The sequence below is a fragment of the Mercenaria mercenaria genome, chromosome 7 (assembly GCF_021730395.1).
Source record: "Mercenaria mercenaria strain notata chromosome 7, MADL_Memer_1, whole genome shotgun sequence".
Classification (NCBI taxonomy): domain Eukaryota; kingdom Metazoa; phylum Mollusca; class Bivalvia; order Venerida; family Veneridae; genus Mercenaria; species Mercenaria mercenaria.
Genome location: NC_069367.1, coordinates 76,905,209 through 76,931,261, shown reverse-complemented (window position 1 = coordinate 76,931,261; position 26,053 = coordinate 76,905,209). Strand labels below are relative to the sequence as shown.

Below are 26,053 nucleotides of genomic sequence, written 5' to 3'. Positions count from 1 at the left end.
CGCCAGGGGCATATTACTCTTGCAGCTTTTATTCTTGTTATGACATGAGCGGTAACATTTTAAAAATCTGTTCAATTATTAACTTAGAATACATTACATATTTAGATTAATATATTTAATGATAATGTTTGGAAGTGTTTTCATTTGCTTGTACATTGTCATACTGGGTGCACATGTCCCTCAAAATAATGTTTGTTTACATATTTTTCGTACTCATTAATTTTCGATCCAACCGTTGATATCAGTGGCAATACTTTCTGAATGCCCACTCTTCCATCTAAAAATTATCAATATTTTAAGCGGCTGAGTACCTGGAGAAGAGTTTGTAGCGGGGTGCACCGGGGCATTGTGCAGATATAGTAATTAGTAAATGTATGATATTCCTTAAGCATATGAATGCAGGCATAGCCTACAGACAATCAATTTATTTGCTTCACAGCTGCACTGTGGAGTGCACTGGCACCAAACCTAGTCCAACTAATTGTACGCAAGTCATAATTCATAACTTTATCATGACATCACAGTACATTAGGGGTTCTAATTGACCAATCAGAGAGCTGCATTTTCGAGTACCTGCCAGTTTCCACTTGGGTATAACAAAGTATATTTACAATGAACATATAGTGACTTAAGAATTAAATATCACACTATTTTCGAAATTAAATTAAGATTTTTCACTGCACATGCCCCAGATGATGCTACAAACAACAAAACTTTGAAGTTTCATGGAAATATTATATCGATTTAAAACCTTTATTTTAGTTAAACAGTCAGGGGTGTAACTGTTTTAAGTTATGTAACCGGGTACGCCTAAATAGCGGAAAACACTTTTTTTTGCAAAAAACGCTTTAAATAGCAAAAAAAGCTCGGCATTTGTTTATTTCTTAATTTATTTACATGATTGTTTTTTCATATTGGAAATAAGATTAATAGACTAATAAATACGAAATATGAGCTTGATATATCGAAAATTGGTGAAGTTATTAAATGTTTTCAATGCGCACAATGAAAAAATCTTTTTCCGCTATTTTCACATTTGATATTTAATAGCAAAAAAAGTTCAGCGTTTGTTTATTTTTTAATTCATTTACATGATTGTTTTTCATATCGTAAATAAGGTTAATAGAGTAATAAATACGAAAAATGAGCTTGATATATCGAAAATTGGTGAAGTTATTAAATGTTATCAGACAGATAGATTGTTCGGTGGGCCGTGAAATGTTATTCATTCAATTAAAAAATAATGTTGTCACATACATGTGATACGTCCCGGATTGTCCGGGATTGTCCCGGAAATTACATACTCGTCCCGGTGTCCCGGACAGTCTTAAAATGTCCCGGAAAAATAAAAATACTGGAACAAATAATGATAATCCCCCAAAAACTTGTTTTTGTCTGTAAGTTGTTAAATTTTACACAATAAACAGTCCCGGTGTCACATTGTTTATTCATAATCAGTTTCATGCCCTCGAGCCACATGTTGATTAAGCCCGCTTTGATCACGCGACGATCTTTTGGCGACACTGATTAAGTTACAGTCGGTTATTATGATGACCCTGATTAAGAACTGACAAGATTATGCAATCAGTAACTGTTTTATGATAGTTAGATTAGGAACAATAGTCGTAAATCTCTTTGTTTTTAGCACGTTGGCGGTAATGGAAGAGATTGTTGAAAACGGTCAATTAAACGATAATTATTTTAAAAGGTTGTAATTATTTAAGATCTACATCGATTGTCACACATATTCTGAATGAAAATGCTGAATGCCTTTGCCGACCGACCCATGAAAATTGACCCGACTCCAAACATTTTATATTGTCGATTTTATCTTCAAGATTTATTTATTCCTTTTAGGATTCAATTTAATTATTAGATAAATGTTTAAGCTTTAGAATGATACCAAATTAGCTAGAATCTAAATCACGATGACCAGGTTGATTTTTCGTATATAGTAAGTCTCCTAATTCTGTTCACCTTGGGAACGCAATAAATTCACGTGCCGAACTATAGATGTATTACTGTATACATGTATTTACCTCCCTTAGAAAGCTAGACGACATTTGCCGCAAATTAATACAAGCGAGTGAACAATGTTTATCTCGGGGAAACTACATGTATATTATGATATTTTTGCATGAAACAGACGAATACCAATGTCACGGTGTATGTCCCGGACAAAAGGTAAAAATCCCGGAAATTTTAACTCAGAATCCCGGAAACGTTCTGAAAAATTATGGCGTGTATGGTTGTCAATATGAGCAAGTGACTAGATAAAGTCTACATGTTATGTAAGAAGTCACACAAGAACACAATGCGTTAAAACAATATTTAATGGTTGACTTGGCATCATAAACTTATTCAATATATATTACATTTTTAATAAATCATACGAATGGTAACTGTTACTAGCTTTATCATTGTAGAATCAGAATTCACAAATTTCAAGTGAAAAAAGTATGGTACCAATAATATACACATATACACAATATTAATAAGTCTACATTTTATGTAATAAGTCACAAAAGAACACAATGCATTAAAACAATATTCAATGGTTGGCATCATAATCTTATTCAACATATAGTATATTTCTAATAAATTATACAAATGGTAACTGTTACTAGTACTTAGCTTTATTATTGTAAAATCAAAATGTACAAGTTTCAAGTGAAAATAGTATGGTACTAAATATATACACATATACACAATACTAATAAGAAAAGAGAACCGCACTAATCAACTTTGACGATGGCATTATTGTATCAGTTTTGTTTTAGGTCGGTGCGAATCACGCAAAGGGCCTGTAACTTAATGTTACAGTCCTGTACCGACTTTTTTCACTCTATAAGTCTACGCTTTGACTTTGACGATGGTGTTCGTGAACGTTCTGCGCGTTTCCTTTTTTGTTGATTACATTTTTTTCCAGCCGACGGTGTTGTAATCATAGTTCTAGTTCCATCTGACGATGTTACTAAATTAGGGTGCGACTTACCCTTATCAGTTAAGAACCTTGCTTCCCGTTTTTCTCTTAATTCTTGTGTTATTTCACCCCAGCGACTTATTTCAATGGAGTGATGCGCGAACTTTTCGTGTAGGACAAAGTTTCCATATCCCCTTATAGCTCGACAACGTTCAATCTGCTCACCAAGTACAATGTCTTTCAACATTCTAATAAATTCTGGAAGTTCTTTGAGTTGCCACTGTGTTGCGCGCTTCATATTTGATTGGCACTCTCGCTGTTGTTGTTAGTCCAGTTAGGTGAAATCCTTCCAGACTGTGATGGCTCTATTATGTGTGTTTTTAACATTGGAAGCATTTTCGACTCCCAATAACTCTTAAACGTTTTATCACCTTCTTTCACTCTCTGATCGTAATTTTCAATTTTAACACCAATAGCACCAACTTTGTAATTTAATGTGTCAATATCTTTGACTTCAGTTATTCCATTAGTACCAAAGATGTCATCTAAAATGTCATCACGCTCAGTTTTGTTGTACCCAACAGTAGCCTCCATGTAATGAGTAGCGTTCTTTTTTAGATGCCGCGTACATAAAACGTGAGTACATCCTGGGAAACAACGTTTAATTGCAGTTTTGAAGGCGAGTTCTTCATCACTTCCAATGGTCAACTTGGTAATCTCTTCATCTGTAAAATTGTCGGCAATTTGATGCATGAAATGTCTGTATGAATTTGTTGATGAATTTGTGTGGATCAATGTGGGTCCGAAGCAGATAGGGTGTGTTTTGCCGTCACGTCTTGTCACGGACATGTCTTTATAAACATTGGGTGTTACATGAAAAGCTCCAAGATTATAAGTCTTATCTATACCTAAAACAGCACCACCTTCTACACAACAAAATCTTTTAATATCCTTTATTTGCAGGTTTGTGTATAACGTTATCAACGGAAAGTTAAGTCCTTCAGAATGTGTCACAGTTTTAACAAAATCACCTTTTTTGTCATTTCCTCAACAGCTTGAACATGATCAGCGACATTCTGGTTTTTTTTCATGTGGTGTTTTTTTCTCCTTGTTAATTGAGTATTTTAGATTTCTAAGCAATTTATCGTTTCTTTGTTTTTCTAAGTCGTCACTTTCTTCTCTATTCATTTGTCGTTCTACGGTTTTCATGGGATTTTGTTTCAGTCTTGATTTCAATTTTTTCATCACTGAGTCTTTAGTTCTAATGTACTTTACATTGCCATTCTCATTTTTAACGCGACCATGGTACTGAAGCGGCGGAAATTTTCCTACATATTCAACAACGGCAATGTTCGTTTGAATATACAACATGTTTGCTGGACATTTTTCAATCCATGTAACTCGACGTTTAAACTGTTCCTTACCGGGAGGTGATCTTTTCAGTGTCTGGTACAATCTATGAACTTCTAGTATGTTTTCTTCAGTCGGCTGTGGTTCAAAACTCACAAACTCGCGTTTTCCTTTCACTTGTTTCATTGTACCATATTTAGATTCTCGTTTCAAAATCGTCACTAATTTTCCAGCATTTTCTACATAATATGACACGGGGGTAGTGCCCTTCTCCCAAGCTCCACAGTCGTCCCACACGGTCGAGCGCTTCCCATCTTTGCTTTTTTCAACATTATCCGAGTTGTTTATCACAAAGAAGTAACCGTCTTTGGATGGCATCGTTGTAGGCGGGAATAGCTGCTGGGAAAGGGGCCAGGCTAAATGGCTTTGTTTATTGCATACCTCTGTGTACATTAACTATCCGTTAATTCAATCATAGGTGATAACTTCCACAATGAAAGCATTGACCGTAGTTTTTTTTATACAAAAAAATGTATATATGTTACCCCTACCCTACCCATTACAGACTTTACTATAAATTTCCTATAAAAAAAAGAAGTTATTGCTATGTACTTTCTAGTTGTTACCCATATGTATCGTGCACGTGTCTTACTATTTTTGCAATTTCAAAAGAATTTTGATATACTTTGTTTGTAGCTGTTACTTTGATGATTATTTTCATTTTTAACCTTATTACCGTTTATAAGAGCCTTCAGTCATTGAAATGACCTAATTGGGATTTTGTTGTAAAATTCCGACAGCCAAGGCGCGTTGCTCTTTTGTCAAAGTTCATAATTTTATATATGTTACCTTTCTGTGATGTTTAATAAAAATTTGTCATAATTATGTAAATCACTCTAATGTGGAAATAAATATTAACTTAATAATAATAATTCAATAGATATACACTTGAAGGATATGCGGGAAGTAACAATATACTATAATAAGAAAAACACATGGATGCACGGTAAATCAATAAGGTGTCATGTAGTAAAGTAAACTTGAAAATATTGAAATCATCCATAATGCGAATTTTCCACATATCTCGAAATTTAGTTGTTGTTTCTTTTCCCATCGAATGACGAAAGGTTCCTATTTCATTTTACTTATGATTTATAAAATAAAGGGATGAGAAGATTGCTGTCAAAGTCCGCAAAAGACTAGTTTCAATTTAAATCAAATACATGAGATAAAAATACATGTACATGCTATATTGCCCACAGATAATACGTAATTTTTCTTCTTGACTCTGTAACGTTATAGTAATAATACTATTATACTATATGTGTTGTACAAATTGCGTTTCCAATACGTTCTAATATTTGGTACCATAAGCTACGAAAATATTGTAGAATAACAAAATTAAATCACAAAATTTATCTCGCACTTAATACAATCCGTTTTGCAGTTTTCACTGCACACATAACAAGATAATTTTGATTTTGACATTTTGATGCAAAAGCAAAAAGAAGGATGAGAACATAAGTAAAATGCACTATATATGAACATTCATAATTGTTATTACTCTTTTAATTTTAATTCCTTTTTGAATAATTTTGTAAAAAGAAACTATCTACTTTGAAGCTCCGAGGACAATCATAAGTAAAACGTGCGTTAAATAAACAAGTGATTAGGGGGATGTTCATTTCCCAGGGAAACATATTAGCACTCCGCATTCAATAATTAATAGTCATCTCAAATAGAGGATCGCCATACGTCACGCATAAATACCTGTGTTATCTGTTGTGGATAAAACAAATGTTTTACATCGTTTGTGTATGGGATCTGAATTTTCAATTTTAATTAAAACTTCTTCCGCTCATTTAGGAATTTTTAAAAATTCAAAAAGTTTTGAAATGGTTTACATTTTCATATTTTACCCATTAAATATCTTTTTAAAATGAATAACCGTTAAATGACATAAATTTTAATACGGCGAACGTCCTCCAAAAACTTTTTTGAAAAAACCTGTAAGTTTAAGCGTCATAATTAATCTATTATAATTTCGAAATAAGATAATCAATAAGTAATACAATTAATTTGCTTGTTTTATACACTTTCCATTTTGATAAAAAATTATTGAAATTACGTGTTTTATAAAAGTATTAAGCCGTTAGAAAAACATCACTTGTTTTCAAAAAAACATGGACGCTCGGCGTCTGCCCACCACGTCTTTGTTTACAGTTCTAAAAATGAAATAACAATGGATTTGTTTACAAACACGATCTCTCCTATTGGATACTCAGTTAGTGGTCAGCCAGATATATTTATCTTGCATATTAATTACCATCACATGTGTTTTATGGTTTGGCTTGATGTTATCAGCTTTCTTTTTTCAAGATAAAAAGAGATTAAGGAAACGATGATTTCTGGAAATGAATGGTCATGTTTGCTTCCAGTAATCACTGGGTAATAAAACAAATGAAACAATGATTCTTAATAACCTGACATGCTATGACCACCTACCGCGACCCAACATCCCCCTTTAAGGTGACAATAGGCCACATAATCCAATCACACATAATTAGATACTGATTAAACATAATTTTATCAACCGTCCTTTAATCATAAATCCGTAAATAAGTTATCAAAAATACTTACCAAATTTGGCATCCTTTTCATTTCATATATATCACCTTATTAGCATTAATTACGATAATTTAAATTTAATTCAAATATTAAACAAATGCCGGCTTTTGTTTGCTATTCTACATTATAGGTAACCACAGTGGCAAAAAAAAAAGAAAAAAACATTTTTTTGTTTCATGATGCTGGTCAAGTATCGTGTATATATATATGAGTCTATTAACATTATTTACGATATATATATATAAATATATATATAAAACAATAAAACATGTCAATAAATTAAAGAATAACGAAATCCGAGCTTATTATTGCTATTAAACTTAATGGGCGAAAAAAAATTTCACGGTGCGTTTTGAAAACATTTAATAACTTCATCATTTTTCGGTGTATATAGCTAAAATTTCGTATATTAGGCTTTATTAGCATTATTTACGATACGAAAAAACAACCATGTCTATAATTTAAAAAAATAAACGAACGCACAGCTATTATTGCTATTAAACATCATAGGCGAGAATAGCAAAAGAAGATTTTTACATGGTGCGTTTCGAAAACATTTAATTACTTCATCATTCTTCGGTATATATAGCTAAAATTTCGTATAGTAGGCTTTATTAACATTATTTCCGATATGAAAAAACAATCATGTCAATAAATTAAGAAATAAACAAATGCTGAGCTTTGTTTGCTATTAAACTTCATAGGCGAAAATAGCGGAAAAAGATTTTTACATGGTGCGCTTTGAAAACATTTAATAACTTCATCATTTTTCGGTATACATAGCTAAAATTTCGTATAGTAGGCTTCATTAACATTATTTACGATATGAAAAAACAATCATGTCAATAAATTAAGAAATAAACAAATGCTGAGCTTTTTTTGCTATTAAACTTCATAGGCGAAAATAGCGGAAAAAGATTTTTACATGGTGCGCTTTGAAAACATTTAATAACTTCATCATTTTTCGGTATACATAGCTAAAATTTCGTATAGTAGGCTTTATTAACATTATTTACGATATGAAAAAAAAACATGTAAATAAATTAAGAAATAAACAAATGCTGAGCTTTTTTTGCTATTTAAAGTGTTTTTTGCAAAAAAAAAGTGTTTTCCGCTATTTAGGCATTCCGTATGTAACCTATTTCAGTTACTTTTTCAACATAAGTCAAGCATTTTATAACCTGTATTAGTTATAAAATATAGTTAACTCAGGTAAGTTATTCAAAAAAAGTCTTTTTGCTGTTCTCACAAAGTGACCTTTAAAGTGAAATTAGTAGCAAACTGTGGTTAGTCCAATTCTCTTTCTGATAAGCATAATGGGATGTTAAGAGTTTTATAGCTTTAAAACTTTTGTGTAAAACTTTATCAGCCTTGCGTAAAATTTTTTACTGCATAGCTGGAAAGATAAAAGTTCAAGGATATTTATTTATTTATTTATTTATTTACATTTAGGTCACAGCATAAAAGAACACATTACAATACATAAATATCACAGACATGTCATGCATAAAACATACTTTCTAAAAAGAAATCTCAATTCTTTACATTAAATAGCACAGTATCACAATTTGCATACTTTTAATAAGATAATACCAAATGTCATTGCTAAAAATTACATGTGTTATTAAAATGCTAGGGACCTATGGATAACCCATTAAGCTAAGAGCTTATTTCCAATGGGGTCCATTTTACACATAAAATGATGTAGGACAAGATTACTGGGGGTCCAGACTTAGGTGGAAACTGGAATTATTAAAAGTATGCTTAAAAAATAATATCACAGACACATGTATTCCAACAGAGATCAATAGTATACAAAATCACTGTTACATTCTGCTACTAGATTTTTTTATGAGATGCAGGATTCAGGAAATAATTGCATTAGTGTCATTCAAAATGAGGAATTGGCACAGGAGGGCTTTGTAATATTTTATGAAAACTGAAACAAGTTATGAAAGTATAAGCAATAACTCAAATGGGTTATAAACTGCGATAACTTGAAACAGTTACACCCCTGACTGTTAAAAGTTTGAGATTTTACACAGGGAGTCTATGATAAAGTCTGAGTAAAATGTAATCATTACCCAAGTGACATAAGTATCATTCCACAATGTTTTGGACATGTTAAAATTATGAACATTGAGATAATTTTTGCATAGGTCAATATGAGGGCTCAGAGCGAAACTACCGGCAGTCTAAGTGTATATAGAAATAGAAGCAGATAGACTAGTTTCGCTCTTAGCCCTTGAAATTTAATTATTATATCTCTCCTCCAAAAAAGGGATTCTGCCCTATCACATAAATATCTCAGAATCAGTTCTGACGTCAAATTATTTGGACTAACAAATGCATGTTCCATGTCATGCACTATGCATGCAGTTCAACTTATTTATATATATTTCTATCTTTGATTACTGTTTAAATTCCCTTTCGGATATTAACAGATGTGCAGTCAGTGCAAGAGAAGGACTTTTACAAAAGTATTGACAGAGTGAGATGAGAAAGTGAGACTGAAAACAGTTAAAAGTCGCTAGATATACAGACAAGAGTAGTAAAATCAGTTTAAAACACACTTTGCTACAACTAATAGCAATATATAATGTAAGCGATTGTTAGGCCTCTGGTCAAGAGCAGCAGATCATTCACAGGTTTAACTTCATTATTTGTGCAGCTACATGCTATGTACTATAACCTTGTCTCTTATTTTACAGCTTTCTTACTATATGTAAATTATGTTTTAACTGTTTATCCTTGTTATATATAGTTGGTTAAAAAGCGCTTGCCGCTTATGTTGTACTGTTTTTCTGTCTTGCCAAATTAAAATAAAATTTATCTTATCTTAATTGCATGTATGTTACCATATACTGCCTGCTTGAAAGATTCAAGTGTGGGCAGAAGAACAATTTCCAATGGGATATTGTTCCATAAGACTAGAGTTAGCAACCCCAGCTATTTTTTAAAGTTACAAATATTGCATATTCTTTTACACAGTTTTAAAGATCTCTTTTAAAGCTTTCTAGAACTGTTTTCCTTTTTTCAATATCTCAAAAATTAAAATAGTTATGACATTTTAAAGTTTGGTTAAATCGACCAAAGTCTTGAAATTTTTCGCTATATAATTACTATTCCAACGTGTCAAGTTGACAGAACCGAGAAAAAAATAATAAACGACTCATAGAAGTAATATTGCCATAACTTTTTTATTATTAGAGATATCTCCATGAAATTTGGAATAGTGTTAGATCAGTCTATGCTCTTTATGGAGATCATGATGAACTCTTTAAAACAGTATAAATGGAACTAAATCATGAACAAGTTACCGGTAGTCAGGTTGATGTGATTTATTTTTCTAATTTTTACATTTTTTTCTCGAATAGTTACAGTTGTCATATACACATACATTTTCATAAGCATTGTAACAGATTCATGAAAATATGATTACAAAACAACTAGATACATTTATCATACATAAAACAAGTTTATAAATTAATAAAATAAAATAATTTCAGATAATATTAATTTTATATTTTTCTGTGGAATATTTTTTCATTATTGGTACAACTTGCTAAAAATATCTACCAGTTTCATAGTATTTATTAAGAATTATTTTATGAAAACTATAATACATATTTACAAGAGTGACAATGAACTATTTTACAGTGCAATGACAAATGTCAATTTCTAGTGCAGTTAACCATTAACAGAAAAAGTCACTGCTGAATCGGCTGAAAACTGTGTTTAAGTGTTTATGTTCGCAGATGAACCATTGTCTACCTGCATTAATACAGTCTGGCACCAATTTCTGGCCAATCACAAACTGAATGTTAACTACTTGTTTGTCTTCTCTCAGTGGCCATTGAAAGTATAGTACTTGGAAAAAAAGGAAAATTGCACGGTTGCCACTTAATTTCCTTGAAAAGTCAGGGAAAAATGATTTTTTTCAAGGTCAGTCAATTGTCAGGGATATCTTGATAATGGTCGTTAAAAATGAAATTTTAGAAAAGTCAGGGAAAAATGAAATTCTTGGTTGATGTTTAAAATGTTCAGTGGCTATCGAGTCAGTCGAGTCAGACTGTCAAGCAGTATTTATAAGTATTTCCAAACGCATTTTGGTGTAATTGTGTATAAACATAATTTAAATGTGTTTGAATCAATTTTGCTTTTATGTTAACTTTGAATTTTAAAGACTGAAAGGCTTTGCAACCCTTGCCTCAATTTATTCAGTTATTATAAGCATGTTTGTATGTTTATGTGTAGAATCATAAATATAGTATTGTGAGGGGTGTGGCTATAAGCCAGGTGAATTGAAGTCTAGTCAATAAAAGAGTGGATTGGACGGCTGTAGGGGATGAGAAGGCCGAAAAAGTATGGTGGTATTGGTCAGTAAAAAGTATAGTTTAGTAGGGAAAAGTCAGGGAATTTCATTTTCTCAACTAAGTGGCAACTGGTAATAATTGGAAACTGTATGGATTTGTCTATAGGCCAGGGTGAGTGTGTGATGAGACAGTCTCCTGGGTTTTTCAAAATACAAATGTTTGCTGGGACAGGAATAGCTACTAGTGAATGGACAATTTTGAAAAGCATATAAAAGCTGAAAAGTCCAGAAATCTCTCATTTGGAAAAATACCAAATTTTCTCATATTACATTAAAATACGTAAATCATAAAATAATGTACTGGAAGGAAAATATACTATAGCTACCTTTAAGTCATGATTATATGGTACTCGTCACAAGAAGTTACACAGCATAAAAATTATATAATAGCATTTTAGCAAACTAAAATAAGTGTAGAAGCAAAGTTATACACAAGCAGATACTGGCTCATGAAAGCAGTTTGAATATTGCAAACATGGCAACAAAACCAAAGGAACAAACAAAAGTAGCATATATACAGCAATTTAAGCATTCAATGCAAGCATTTATAATTCTAAGGTACTAGTCAGTTACATAAAGATAATTTAATTGCTGGTATGTGGGTTCAAATAGAAAACAACAGCAAAGAAAGATGGCTATTAGGACTACCCAGTATGTCACAACCAATTGACTATGGAAATCAGATACTTAAGTTAGTTAGGGCACACAACTGATTGAAGGATGAAGTTTTTAGCTCATCTGATTTTTTGAAAAAAAAAAAGATGAGTTGTTATCACCTGATTGGCGTCGGCGTTGGCGTTGGCGTCGGTTAAGTTTTATGTTTAGGTCAGCTTTTCTCTTAAACTATCAAAGCTATTGCATTGAAACTTGCAACACTTGTTCACCATCAGTAGCTGACTCTGTACAACAAGAAACATAACGCCATCCTGCTTTTTGCAAGAATTATGGCCCCTTTTGGACTTAAAAAATATCAGATTTCTTGGTTAAGTTTTATGTTTAGGTCAACTATTCTCCTAAACTATCAAAGCTATTGCTTTGAAACTTTCAACACTTGTTCACCATCAAAAGCTGACTCTGTATAGCAAGAAACATAACGCCATCCTGCTTTTTGCAAGAATTATGGCCCCTTTTGGACTTAGAAAATATCAGATTTCTTGGTTAAGTTTTATGTTTAGGTCAACTATTCTCCTAAACTATCAAAGCTATTGCTTTGAAACTTTCAACACTTGTTCACCATCAAAAGTTGACTCTGTATAGCAAGAGACATAACTCCATCTTGCCTTTTGCAAGAATTATGGTGCCTTTTGGACTTAGAAAATCAGATTTCTTGGTTAAGTTTTGTGTTTAGGTCAGCTTTTTTCCTAAACTATCAAAGCTATTGCTTTAAAACTTGCATCACTTGTTCACCATCAAAAGCTGACTCTGTACAGCAAGAAACATAACTCCATCCTGCTTTTTGCAAAAATTATGGCCCCTTTTAGACTTAGAAAATATCAGATTTCTTGGTTAAGTTTTGCATTTAGGTCAACTTTTCTCCTTTACAGTCAAAGCTCTTGCTTTAAAACTTGGAGCAGTTATTTGCCGTTAAAAGCTGACTCAGCACAGCAAATACCGTAACCCTACATTGCTTTTTGCAATAATGATGGCCCCTTTTGGACTTAGAGAATCATGAGTAGGACAATAATTCTATTATACAGAGACAAAAAAATCAGGTGAGCATCTGCACCCACAAGGCGGTGCTCTTGTTTAATCTTACCAGGAAGCTGATTCCATAGCCTGGCGGCCCCGTCTTAGAATAATTTCTTACTGTACATTTCTGTTTTTAGTTGTGGTTCCTTGGCAGTATTTTTGTGTCTAAAATAATTGTAATTGATTTGTAATTCAAAATCATAATTATAAATATTCTGGAGACATTTTATTCAAAATTGTTTATGCTTCTAATAATCTCCTGACTTTTAAAGAAGTAAGCCCAGATATTCTGAAGTAACTTTATTTACTGTTAGATAGTCTATTTTCATCCAGATTTATTAACAAAAATTTTAATGTTGTTTTCTTGAATATTATCTACAGTTTTTCCTGGTTTAATTTTTAATGGTGTGGTCCGCCTCAAACAGACAGTTCATAGATTTAGTCATTCCCCATAGAAATTGGTGTATATAATTTATCTATCTAATCTACTAATATGTTTACCTGTTTTGTTTTCAAAACATTCAGCTGTCTTTCTAAATTATACTATCTACATGTGAATTAGAATTTAACAAAAAGTCTAGATAAACACCATCTCACTTCATTTTCACATAATATTTCTGAATTATTAAATTTGAATTTGATTTTCTGCTGGCATGTTTTCATGCCAAGAGGTATTGCCTGAAACTTCTCTGGGTTTGCCTTTGTTTGATTTCTGGAGAACCTATATGGAGCAGAATGCTAACCTACCATTCCCTATTTTGTCAATATTGAATGTACATTTTTGAAATTTTGCACACATTTAGACCAGTATTGTTAACAATATAATAAAATTCTGAAAATATGGAAACATGTATCATTTTACTACAAAACTTAACTTTTAAAAGTCACTACACATAAATGCTTTTGTTTTTTAAAAAAACCCATTAAATATTAATTGATCTCTGTCTCACAACAAAGACATTACTTTTCTTCTTTATCATTTTCTTCTCTTGTAAAGTTTTTCGCTAGTTTGTAAATTATAGACATCGGTTTGTTGCCTGGTTGTGCATACCAAACGCAAGAAAAATCCTCACTTTTTGCTCAGCATTATGAGGATAGTTCTAGGATTGGTCAGTCAGGTCTCAGTTTTATATGACTTGGTACATCATGTGTCTACTCTGTGATTTTCCAGTGAGAAGCGCTATAAACTTGGTCATTGTACTCACTGCTACAAGTAGACATTGTAGTTATATGACTGAAAAATGGTTGAAAAAGACACTAAACTGGAACACACACACACTTTTCAGTCTGTGGCAGTCCTTTAGAAGACAACACTGTTGTTAATACTGTTTTAAAATCAGTTTTGTTTATATTTTGCATATTCAGTCATTCAATCTCTTTTCAGCATTGACACAGATGATACAGTAATGTGATACTAGATAAACGAACAATGTCATCGCGACCTCAGCTGATGGTATTGTATACGAATGATGCTGTGGAAGTTCGATACAAGGATGGTTCTAGACTTCATGTGCTCCCTTGTGGAACAGGCTTTACTTACAACAAGTCACAAGAGGATGCTCATCCAGTTAATGGTAACAAGTTTAGATTTGGTAACTTTCACAGCGCTTTAGATAACACAGCAGATTAATATACAATGTTCACATTATTAAGAATTTATGCTTCATAATTGGGTATACTTCTGGAGATAATGCTATCTAATGTACACAGATATTTCAAAGTTGCATGACCCTCTTGTAAATAGTACTGAAAATAAAACCATTTTGAATGTATCCCAATTTACAGTAAGTACTAGTAGAAGTCTATTTACTAAAATAGACATGATAAAACTGAAATAATTTAAAATCTTAACGGCCACATTGCAATGATCTTGTTCTACAGGTTATTGAAGTTGGTATACCAAGTCTGAAAAATCAGAAATTTTAATCGATTAATTAAAAAGTTTTCTTCTTCTTTACATAAAAACATTGAATTTCCTGTTTAAATCAGTACTAAGAGGAAAAAGAAGCACTCAGTTATTTGTTAAGTAAATCTTGATAAAACAGCATTTTGGTTATGTGTATTAAATTTATCATATCATTCTGTTTTTAGTGCAAAACACCTGATTATATTTCCTAGGTAATTGTTGATCATTAAGATAGAAGCAAATGTAAGGTACTTCCGCCATCTTGAATTTAGAGTGCCCTTCATTTGCGGTGTGAAAATATAGTGAACCAAAGCTTTCAAATGCAGCTTTTCCATAGCACAAAAACAGCTCAGTTTATAAGACCTGAACTAAAAGTAGCTGTATAAAAAGTAATACTGAAATTTGGAAATAAACAAAGCAGATATTTTACCTGTATTTTCCAAATTTTTGGTTAGATTTATAAATCCTTTCCAAATACTTTATTAAAAATTCATGAATGGCAAAAGTTAGTTCAAAGTTTCAATTAATGCATAGGAGAATTGTCTTACTAAATAGAACTAAACTTATTACAAAATCTGTTTTCAAATCTGACCACTTCATGTATAAAACGAAAATACATTTGTACATGTTGCTATTTTCAGCATACATAAAAGTAGTGCAATGTGCGGACAATGATTTTTCTATGTATGGTGTACCAGACTGCCTAAAATTGTAAGACAAGTCTCAGACTTAATGTGAACAAGATTTGGCAACGATCCAAAATTCGTTTCAAGGATTGTGCAAGTATAAGAAAGGTTTAATTTATTATACTGGAATTTATGTACTTACGCGCTGCTTATCTCATGGAAAATTCAGTGGAAGTGGAATTTTCGGCACTCTGCGGTAACTACCGAAATTACTTAACGTAACTTTCTCACACATACATGATTGTATATTTATAAATTATATAAACAATCGAAATATTTGCTTTATCACGATATATGCAAATATTTTTAGACAATCTTTGAAACATTGGGCCAAAGTATTTTTGCATACTGGTCCGGGACAAGTTAGATGTGTATAGTGATTCCTTATTAGAGGTTTCATGCGTCGTAAACTAACCAATTTTGATCTATTGATTTTTAGCTCACCTGTCACAAAGTGACAAGGTGAGCTTTTGTGATCGCGTTGCGTCCGTCGTCCGTCCTTCCGTGCGTCAGTGCGTCCGTCCGTAAACTTTTGCTTGTGACCACTCTAGAGGTCACATTTTTCATGGGATCTTTATGAAAGTTGGTCAGAATTATCTAGGTCAAGTTCAAAACTGGGTCACATGCGGTCGAAAACTAGGTCAGTAGGTCTAAAAATAGAAAAACCTTATGACCTCTCTAGAGGCCATACTTTTCAATGGATCTTCATGAAAATTGGTCAGAATGTTCACCTTGATGATATCTAGGTCAAGTTTGAAACTGGGTCATGTGCCGTCAAAAACTAGGTCAGTAGGTCAAATAATAAAAAAAAACCTTGTGACCTCTCTAGAGGCCATATTTTTCATGGGATCTGTATGAAAGTTGGTCTGAATATTCATCTTGATGATATCTAGGTTAAGTTCGAAACTGGGTCAACTGCAGTCAAAAACTAGGTCAGTAGGTCTAAAAATAGAAAAACCTTTTGACCACTCTAGAGGCCATATTTTTCAATGGATCTTCATGAAAATTTGTCAGAATGTTCACCTTGATGATATCTAGATATAAAGTTTGAAACTGGGTCACGTGTGGTCAAAACTAGGTCAGTAGGTATAAAAATTGAAAAACCTTGTGACCTCTCTAGAGGCCATACTCTTCATGAGATCTTCATGAAAATTGGTGAGAATGTTCACCTTGATAATATCTAGGTCAAGTTCAAAACTGGGTCATGTGCCTTCAAAAACTAGGTCATTAGGTCAAATAATAGAAAAACCTTGTGACCTCTAGAAGCCATATTTTTCAATGGATCTTCATGAAAATTGGGTCATGTGGAGACAGGTGAGCGATTCAGGACCATCATGGTCCTCTTGTTTATACAATATGAGAATTTATGCAGGATGTTTTTAAAAACACAGTGAGAATAAATCGCAGAAAAAATATACAGCCAAATATGTTAGGAGGTAATACAATTTGTATACAATTGTAGATAACTACGAAACAAACAAAATGCAATAGGTTGAACTTTTCGTGCAAAAACCTGATGATTAAAATCAGAAATATCTCAAAAGTAACTTTTTTGTATCTTAGTTCTTCGTTGAAGAATGATATTTTTTCACACTTTCATAGATTTAAACTGATAATAAATGTGTATTGTAATTCCGGCATAGAAATGGACACTGGTCGACTTTACATTACTGCGATGTTTGTGGTGTAACAGGGTCTAAAGTTCACTATTCTAAATCTACAGCAACAACAACACTGTTCTCTATGATAACTACTATTTAATATTGAACAGTTCTAAAGCATATTCATATAATCAACCTGTCTTTATGCACTACAAATTTCTAACAAACTATTTCTAACATATTCACAGTTATTAAAAGAACTTTTATCCTTTGACATAATTACTTCAGCGTTAATTGCTCCGGTCCTTATCTCGTGAAAAGGAATGCGAAATATATTCTTAAAGTACATGACTTATTATTGTCCGAAAAGCTATCTGAAAAGAATGCCTAAGAAGTATTTGGTATAATGGATTCTTTAAACCATTATATCACATGTTGATAGCGGAAGCAGCGGTCCAGTACTAAGACTGTCTACGAAACCAAGGAAAACGGGTTCTACATCTGAAAATTACGAACATTGGGATCAGTGTCCTGTAATAGACTTGCTATTTGCCGAGTGCACACTTGTTTTTATCGCCATTAATATAAAGTAGACTTTGAAATATTTGTACACATGCATAATCTCATAAACGCTTCTTTAAAGATGTTTTTCACAATTATTTCTAGCGGACAGAATTTTTTGTAACTCTGCATATTTATAGATTGATGTATGACAAGTTAAAATAAAAAATAAAAATAATAGGTACCCGTGCTTCTTTTTTCAATACTCAAAGTATATTAAGAACACCAAATCGGTATTTTTGTCCGAAGAAACAGTACATACATGTCATAATAAAACTACTGCAAACAATTATTTATTCGAAGTTTCACTCTGATGTTACTGTTTATGCATCCGAATTTATAACACCACTATAACTATGCATAAAATGTCAAAATATAGATATATTAACTCAGAAAAATTACTCTTGACAGATGTCGAAAGTACCTGAAACTGAGAAAAACACGAAGTATTTCTTAATGATATGAAAAATCTAGCGGACAGAATTTTTCCATATTTGATATTATGTAAGCTTGAACTAAGACAAAAAACTCTAAACCAAAAAAATAATATCGACCCGTGCTTGTTTTCAAGAAAAAATAAAAAATATTCACTCCACCCATAAAAGTATTTTTTCATTACCCCACCCACTCAAGAATTATGAACATTTTTTCTTACAAAACAAATTGCACAATGTTATTATCAGTTCCTTAACCAATATTCTTACTCACATGCTGAATAATGCTCCTTTAAGGTTGCATGCCTCTAGGTCAAACACTTTTTGAGGTACGTGCTACACAAGCTTTCACATCCCATTTACGTATATAGTTGACCTCTTCAAGGGACATAAATATGTTTTTATTGAGTGAAACTTCAAATAAAAGCACTGGTGCACAACTTCACATGCTGAATTTAATTCTTGTGTGGTTTCATGACTCTTGGCACATATAATTTTGAGGTAAATGCGACACAAATGTTTAGACACTTTATGTACAATTTGACTATCAAGGGCCATAACTCTGGTCTTATTACGTGAAATGCGGGATGGGACACAAAAAGTATAACAACATTTTTAGGAAGTCACATTTGAACTTGAAGGAGATATATCTACGTTAAGACTTTCTGGAATTTTATTTGACTTGGAGTCGGCTGCATCATTACTGGACGAAATAGTTTACTTTCAAATTGGCTGTCCACAATGTATTCGATTCGAGCACTTCCTACAGTTACTCCTCCAATAAAACACCATCACTTTTAAAGGTAAATTATGGATGCACGACCTATATTGTCAGTACATACGATATATTTTGCGCGAGAGCGCTGCATATCCGACAATTATGCACTTTCGGCGGCGAATTCTGAACTTTACAGTAGATATCGCTTGCTGCGCGATTGAGCTGCGCACAAAATATTGTGATGAACTCCTTTAATGTATGTTCTCTGAAATTAACAAATAACTGGCTCAACTGAGACACCATACTTTAAAATACATTCAGTTTATTCACCACGAGGTTCAAAATGCATGGGAGTCTTGTGATAGTACATGCCATTAATTTCACATGGTTGAAGTGTAAACATATAGTTAAATTTGCTTCGTTTTATTTCTCATGGAAAGGATCGGACGGTTTTTGATATTGGAATAATTATAGAACATATATGCATTTAAAGTTGAAAGTTGATTGTTTTCTACAGGACGTAAAACTGAAACAAGTAAGCACTTTTACTTTTTCAGCAATGTCCCTCAGGTGAACTTTGACATTGTTTACAAAGAGAAATCAGTTTTGTGTCATCTTGAAATGCGTTGTTCGGCTGAAACGTATAGTTCCCGGAAAAGTTCTTAAATGGTTTATTTTTGGTATTTTTGTTTTATTTATAAATTCAACACAATGTGCAATATTTCCAGTTTTTGAAAACGATTAAAATTGAATTTTATTTTAGAAAAAGTTCCGATCTTTCATTAATATTTTGCCAGTGGATGCTTACAAATTTTAAGTGAAACAGCTTTCTTGTCCAAGGGAGGTGTGTAAAGCGAAAAACTATCATTACACATTGCCTTTATTCTTTAAATGTAAAGGATCGGTAACAGATTAAGGAGATCGGACAGTGCAAAACTATACTTAATGGATATCTCTAACCATGAATAAGGAGGCATATATATTTCAGTAAGGAAATCTGAGGTAAAAGAACAATCATATATTTAATTCCTTGAAAGAAACATGGCAGCAAAATATTTTAGAAAAACTGTGCATGTGTTTTGCGCATTAGAATGTTTAGCGACATTTTCTTGAAAAAGTAACGCTCATGTGCACTATTTTGGCATTTCTTTGATTTGAAAATAAATATTTTATAGCAATTTAGGTTGCTTACGATACCAAAATTTTGCACCAAAAATCTTCACTCAATTTCTTCCAAAGCACTGTGGAGGTAGGGTTCAGCGTAACTTTCATGCTCGCAAGTTTACCTACAGATATATCTTTTCAACTTTTATATATTTTTTGTGTCCTTGCATTTCGAAAGCTGTTTTGAGGATTCTGATTTTTCACATGAATTTCTAATTTCAATTTGCGGAAGTACCTTAATACATTTTGCTTGAGATTTGTTCAGTTTTGGTGAGCAGCTAACATAATCAAACATTACCAAAAATTACTAGTATATCTGAGGGTTGCAGTACCAAAAGATCTGAGGACAACTTTACGTAAGGATCCCAGGGATGAAACGGATTTGAAGATAGTGTCAAAAGATTTAAAGGAATAGTACCTTAAGAATTCAGATGGAAAAGATTTTTTTCTTCTTCTGTGCATGCAACAGAATGATATTATTTTTACAGGTATGGAGATGATACAGCAGAGATGTCGCTATGTTACGAGTGCCTACAGAGATATGGTGTTGTCTGCCCTTGATTTTAGAAACCGATTTTCAGAACAGCCATATCTTTCTGAAGAATTATTGGAATCAGATCAAGTAGTTGTAAGTGTTATTTTTAAGCTGTTGAAGGAAGGGATATTTAAATCATTCCTTCTGTCTGTATTTATAAATTGGTTAGTTTGTCCATGGATCTGTCTGTTGCTTATGATATTTTTATGCCACTGACGGGAGGCATAAAGTAATTACACTGTCTGTCTGTACGTTGAACAGTTAGTTTGTGAGGATGTCTGTTGTAAATTATATTTTTATATTGAAGGGAGGCATACAGAAACCGCACTCTCCGTCTTGTACATTTATCAGTTAGTTTGTCAATCTGTCATAAGTGATTTTTAGCTCGACCATTCAGAGAATAGGGGTGCTATTCTACTCGCCCTGGCATCGGCGTGAGCTTTCTTGGTTAAAGTTTTTTGGCAACCTTTGTTTTTCTTTGTTACTGTTGCTTATATCTTACTGTAACTACATAATATCATTGTTCAGCATGCAAACAAAGTATGTGCAGGGGCTGGGCCCATTATACCCAATGTCAAGGTCACCAAGATGTTATACTTGGGTAATTTTTAAGGTTAAATTTTTTCGGCAACCTTTGTTTTTCTGTCATATCTCTTTGTTACTATTGCTTATATCTTACTTTAACTTCACATAAACATTGTCCAACACACAAAGTATGTGCAGCGGCTGGGCCCATTATACATAAGATCAAGGTCACAAAGGTGTTATACTTAGGTTATTTTTAAGGTTAAAGGTTTTTGGCAACCTTTTTTTTCTGTCATATCTTTGTTACTATTGCTTATATCTTACTGTAAGTTCACATAAACATTGTCCAGCATACAAACAAAGTATGTGCAGGGGCTGGGCCCATTATACACAAGGTCAAGGCCACCAAGTTGTTATACTTGGAATTATTTTCATGTTAAATTTTTTCGAAAGCTTCGTTTATAGACATATCTTTGGTACTTTAAAAGGTAATGACTTGAAACTAAAAATGTTTCTTTATAATCATCATCTGCATGTGCGATTACAATCCCCATAACTCTGTTTGTATTTTTGACAGAATTATGCCCCTTTCATCAATATTCACTTTCTGGATATAACTTTATATCTTAGTGTATCTTCCTTTTAAAGTAGAGGTCTCTTAATATATTGAGACATAAATTCATTTTACTGTCAAATCGTGGAATAGTGGAGGGCACTGTCTTATGGACAGCTCTTGTTTTCTGTTGTTGAAGGGAGGCATATTGTAACCACACTGTCTAACTGTATGTGAATTTGTTAGTTTGTTGGTCTGTCATAAGTAATATTTTTATGTTCTTGAAGGGAGGCATGTTGTAATCACACTGTCTAACTGTATTTTGATAGTTAGTTTGTCAGTAAATTTTAAACAGTTTAAGGGATTCCAATGAAACATATACAGTGTCATGCAAATCAGCATCAGATGTGAACAAACATTTTTGATCATTTTTTAAGTTACTGAAACAGAATTCTGTGTCAGATAAAGAGATCTAAACACCATTTTCTAATTTTGTTATAGTCATTGTATGCAAGGATCAAAGAGATAGCCTGGCCTAAAGTGGCAACAGGAGAAAATACAGAGATTCTAGAAGATGGAAGTGTGTGTATAACTTCAGAAGATGAATTTGCCAGTCTCATTTTGTCACCTCATCGTAGAGACTTTACCGTTTGCTACTTGTCACTGTTGAGCAAGGAGAAATGCCGAGAGAGGACAAACATCAGAAGGAAAGATCAAACAGGTAAACATTCTAAAAAAGATAGCCAGAAGGAAGGAGTGAATAGATATGCGCAAAAGTTTGACAGCAATATGCCAGATGTTGTACCAAGAGAGGCTCAGAGAAGGGTAGATGGGAACTCTGCTGGAAACTGTTATATTTCTGAGAACTTGGATTTATCTCCAGGTAAAGAGAATAGTGAGAGAGGTAATGTTGGACAGGACGATTTAAATATTTCTCCTATTACACAAGCTAGTTGTGCTGATAGTCCTCAAGCTCTGAGTAATGCTAGCGGGAGTCCAATAACACCCCAAAATACGGTTAAAGATGATGGGGCAAAATTCCGCCCATTTTCTACGCCAACAGAAGGACTGGAAGATAACGAATCACCAGTATGTACACCATATGGTAAAACTGCTGTATTTAACGACTACCTCCAGAATAAAGGACAGGAGTGTGTTCGTTTTGCACAGGTAGAAAATGTTGATGGGAGTTTTATTGGTGAAAATTGTAAGCCTGCAAAAGAAGTGAATAGTGAAATTCAGAGATCAGAAAACAATCAAAAAGACATGAAGCCGTTAGTTCAAATGGAACAAAGAGGACAGAAGTCTGTAGAAACAGATTACAGAAATAGAGAAAGAGATGTTTTTGGATTTCAAAATACCTGTGGTCTTCAAGACATTACGATAACGTCACAAGGCAGTGTAAAAAGTGCTTCATCAAGATCAAGTGGTGAAAGTGAGTCACAGACAAGATGTAAATACTGCTGGTTAACTCAACATATCTCTTGTGATGAATGTCCAATGAACTGGAGTCAGGTGGTGAAAATGGCCCGGGATGTGGCAGAAAAAGGTGCTAAGTCCTTCAAGAAAGGAAATGGTAAGACATTGTTCTTCACTAAATACTTGTCCATAGTTCTGAATAAAAAAGTATTTCAAATCCTTGATTTTAATCTTATGATCCTTATTTCAATAATTCTAGACCACCTGATTAAAACCGAGGATGAAAATTTATACTTTTGGGCAGACAAGAGTATTTTCAGCATGATGATTTATTTATTCAGTACATGTTAAGAACATGTTAAAACAAAAGTCAAACATTAGGGTGCTAGCATAATGAAAATCACTGTTCTTGATAAGAATTCTGAAATATATCTTTATTTTTTCTAAAAATATTATTATTATTATTATTATTGTTATACCAGATTTATATAGCGCCCTTTTCATGATCAATTTCACGTTCAAATGCGCTTTACATAGTTAAATGCAGCCACCCAGGGTGCATAATTCATCCTGTACTAGTACAGACACAGAGCGATCTGACCAGAGGGACAGAGTGAGACAAAGCCCCCACGACAGAGAGATCAGAAATCAGATACAGGCTTGTCTGGCTAACTTAGCCTAGCTCGTTGCGAATAGACAGCCTGGTTCTTTAACATGCCCAGTGTATTGCACTGATACACGCAAGGATTGCCTGGGTTCCTGACGAGTACACCTCTAGTTGGGTGGGAAACACTGAAAAGCGTTTCTGAAAATTCCCGAGTAGCTGCCGGGGATCAAACCCCCGACCTCAGGATTGGAAGGCCAGTGTGCAAACCACATGGTGCATGCATATTGAACCATTAATTTTAAAGAGAGGCAACAGTCAACACAGTGGTTTTAGATTATTTTGTTGATACTGTTAGAATATCAAATTTGTCAAGCAAATGGTTAGGTGTATTTAGATGTATCTTATATTTGTTAAACTGTAAAAATTTGCAAACCAAACTGGACTTAGATATTTTGGAGACTACAAATGTTAAAATGTCAAATTTGTCCACAGTAAAAATCTTTGCCAGTGGTCACATCATGAACTATGAATTCATGGTATAATGAGGCATGAATAATCAGCACATGTGATTACTAGCCCTTACCCTGCTAAATTTCTATAACGAACTTGTCCTTCTTTCAAATTGGGCAGTACCATTAACTGTTAAAAGGAATACTTTCAAGATGTGCAGGCTGATTATGATCCACACTGGTCGTAAAGGCAGAAACAATTGTGTCCAGCATGATAAGGCCTAGATGTTCTCAGTTTCTTAGTTATACACTGGAACTTTGTCAGTCATAATAGTTTACATCAGTCCACAAAATTAGATCTCAACAGACAAGTAAAAGGCCATTTTCTTCTATCTTTTAAATTTGATTTCCACAAATTCTGTCTGAACGAAATAGTCAGTTTTGGCTGAAACCTTGAAATTAACTTTGTTTCATAGTAATTGTTGCTGTTTTTTTTGTTTGATGTTCAATAGTGCCAAAAGAAGAAAAAGGAAAGAGACAGACAGACATTTCTAAATTACGTCAGATTAATCGCAAGACATGCGTAATGTCACAGCTGCCTCAGCCTCTTCCATTGTCATGCCCTGGACAACATCTGCATAAAATGCATGTAAAAAAGACTTACGATGATGGGAAAAACCCACTTGAAGACCCGACTACATTTTCTCAAGGGCGCTTGAAAGTACTTCTTATTGATGGTGTTATTTACAGGTAAATCTTTTATTGTTTTAAACTTCAAGATTATAACAGAATGGAGACCAGTCTGAGATAGCAGCCATGTCCTGAGAAACAACCAGTCAGAAACTTGAAGGACTGGTTATAACGTTTCTGTGCATAGTTATTAAATGGTCCAATGGCAAACTTGTAGTGTTAGACTGGTCTCCAAACTTAGTTTTATAACCTCAGAGCTAGATTGAAAGGCTGTGTATAGAGAACAGTCAATAATGTCACAAAAGGTGCTATGTTTTGTTGTTGTTTTTTTTTCCTTGAAAAATCAGAGAAACCTTTATTTGCCACTTTGTCTGTGCATGTGTTCATCCTCTCCCTCAGTCATTCCTGTCCCCATTATTTCTCAAATATTCTCTACCAAGAATTGATGTTGTATATTTTCAGCACATTTTTTTTTCCTTTTGAGGCCCCCATTAAGCACATTATTGCACTGTTATGGCCTTTAAATGGTATTTTTTTAGTATTTTTTTTTTACACAACACTTCTCATAAACTATAGGTTGGATTTGAATAGAACTTCATAAGAATGATGTGCATATACCACAAGGTTTAACAGTGGAATGATTTTTTGCCGAATTATGGCCTTTTCATTTTAAAGGTGGTCAATCACATTTAAACAATATTTAATGACATTTTTTACTTTTTGTATATTCTGGTAGAGAATTATTTAAGGAACAAAAAGACCGATTACTTAAAGTTAGATTCCCATTTGAAATGTATATTTTATTATTTTTATAAAATTTTGTAATTACTCCCCTTTAATATGAAAGTATATAAAAAGCTGGGTATTTCTTTTTATTTCGATACAATGTCTAGTTTTACATTTGCATTTGATAGACATATCAACTATTGAACAATCTGAACCAAAATGCAAGTTAAAAGCTAACCAAGATAGGCAAAGGGAGGTAATAATAATTTTTCAAACTTGCGTTTCTAATGAATTCCATCTAAATACATAATTTTTAATGCAAATATTTTACAAATATATTACAATATGTCTAATATTTATACATTTCCTTAGGCAAAGTATGTTTATCAAATTTATACTTATGATAAAATAACTCTATCTTGGTTGGGCAACCAGGATAGGAAAATGAAATTTTAAAAATACCTCCAGTGAAAACCTAATTTATATTAAGTGTTAAGTGAACATAAATGAGTGT

General features: G+C 33.0%; 1 protein-coding gene across 1 annotated transcript in view; it reads left to right on the top strand.

The window, feature by feature from the left end:
* Positions 1 to 3: 3 nt before the first annotated feature.
* The window catches only part of LOC123553864 (uncharacterized protein C5orf34 homolog), a 46,273-nt gene continuing 20,223 nt past the window's right edge, over positions 4 to 26,053 (top strand). Inside the window, exons 1-5 of the mRNA XM_053548697.1 lie at positions 4 to 51; positions 14,350 to 14,539; positions 20,524 to 20,663; positions 22,150 to 23,224; positions 24,636 to 24,873. Of these exons, the coding sequence (XP_053404672.1) occupies positions 14,395 to 14,539; positions 20,524 to 20,663; positions 22,150 to 23,224; positions 24,636 to 24,873 (1,598 nt within the window). The 5' untranslated portion in view covers positions 4 to 51; positions 14,350 to 14,394. The remainder of the gene's footprint in view (positions 52 to 14,349; positions 14,540 to 20,523; positions 20,664 to 22,149; positions 23,225 to 24,635; positions 24,874 to 26,053) is intronic.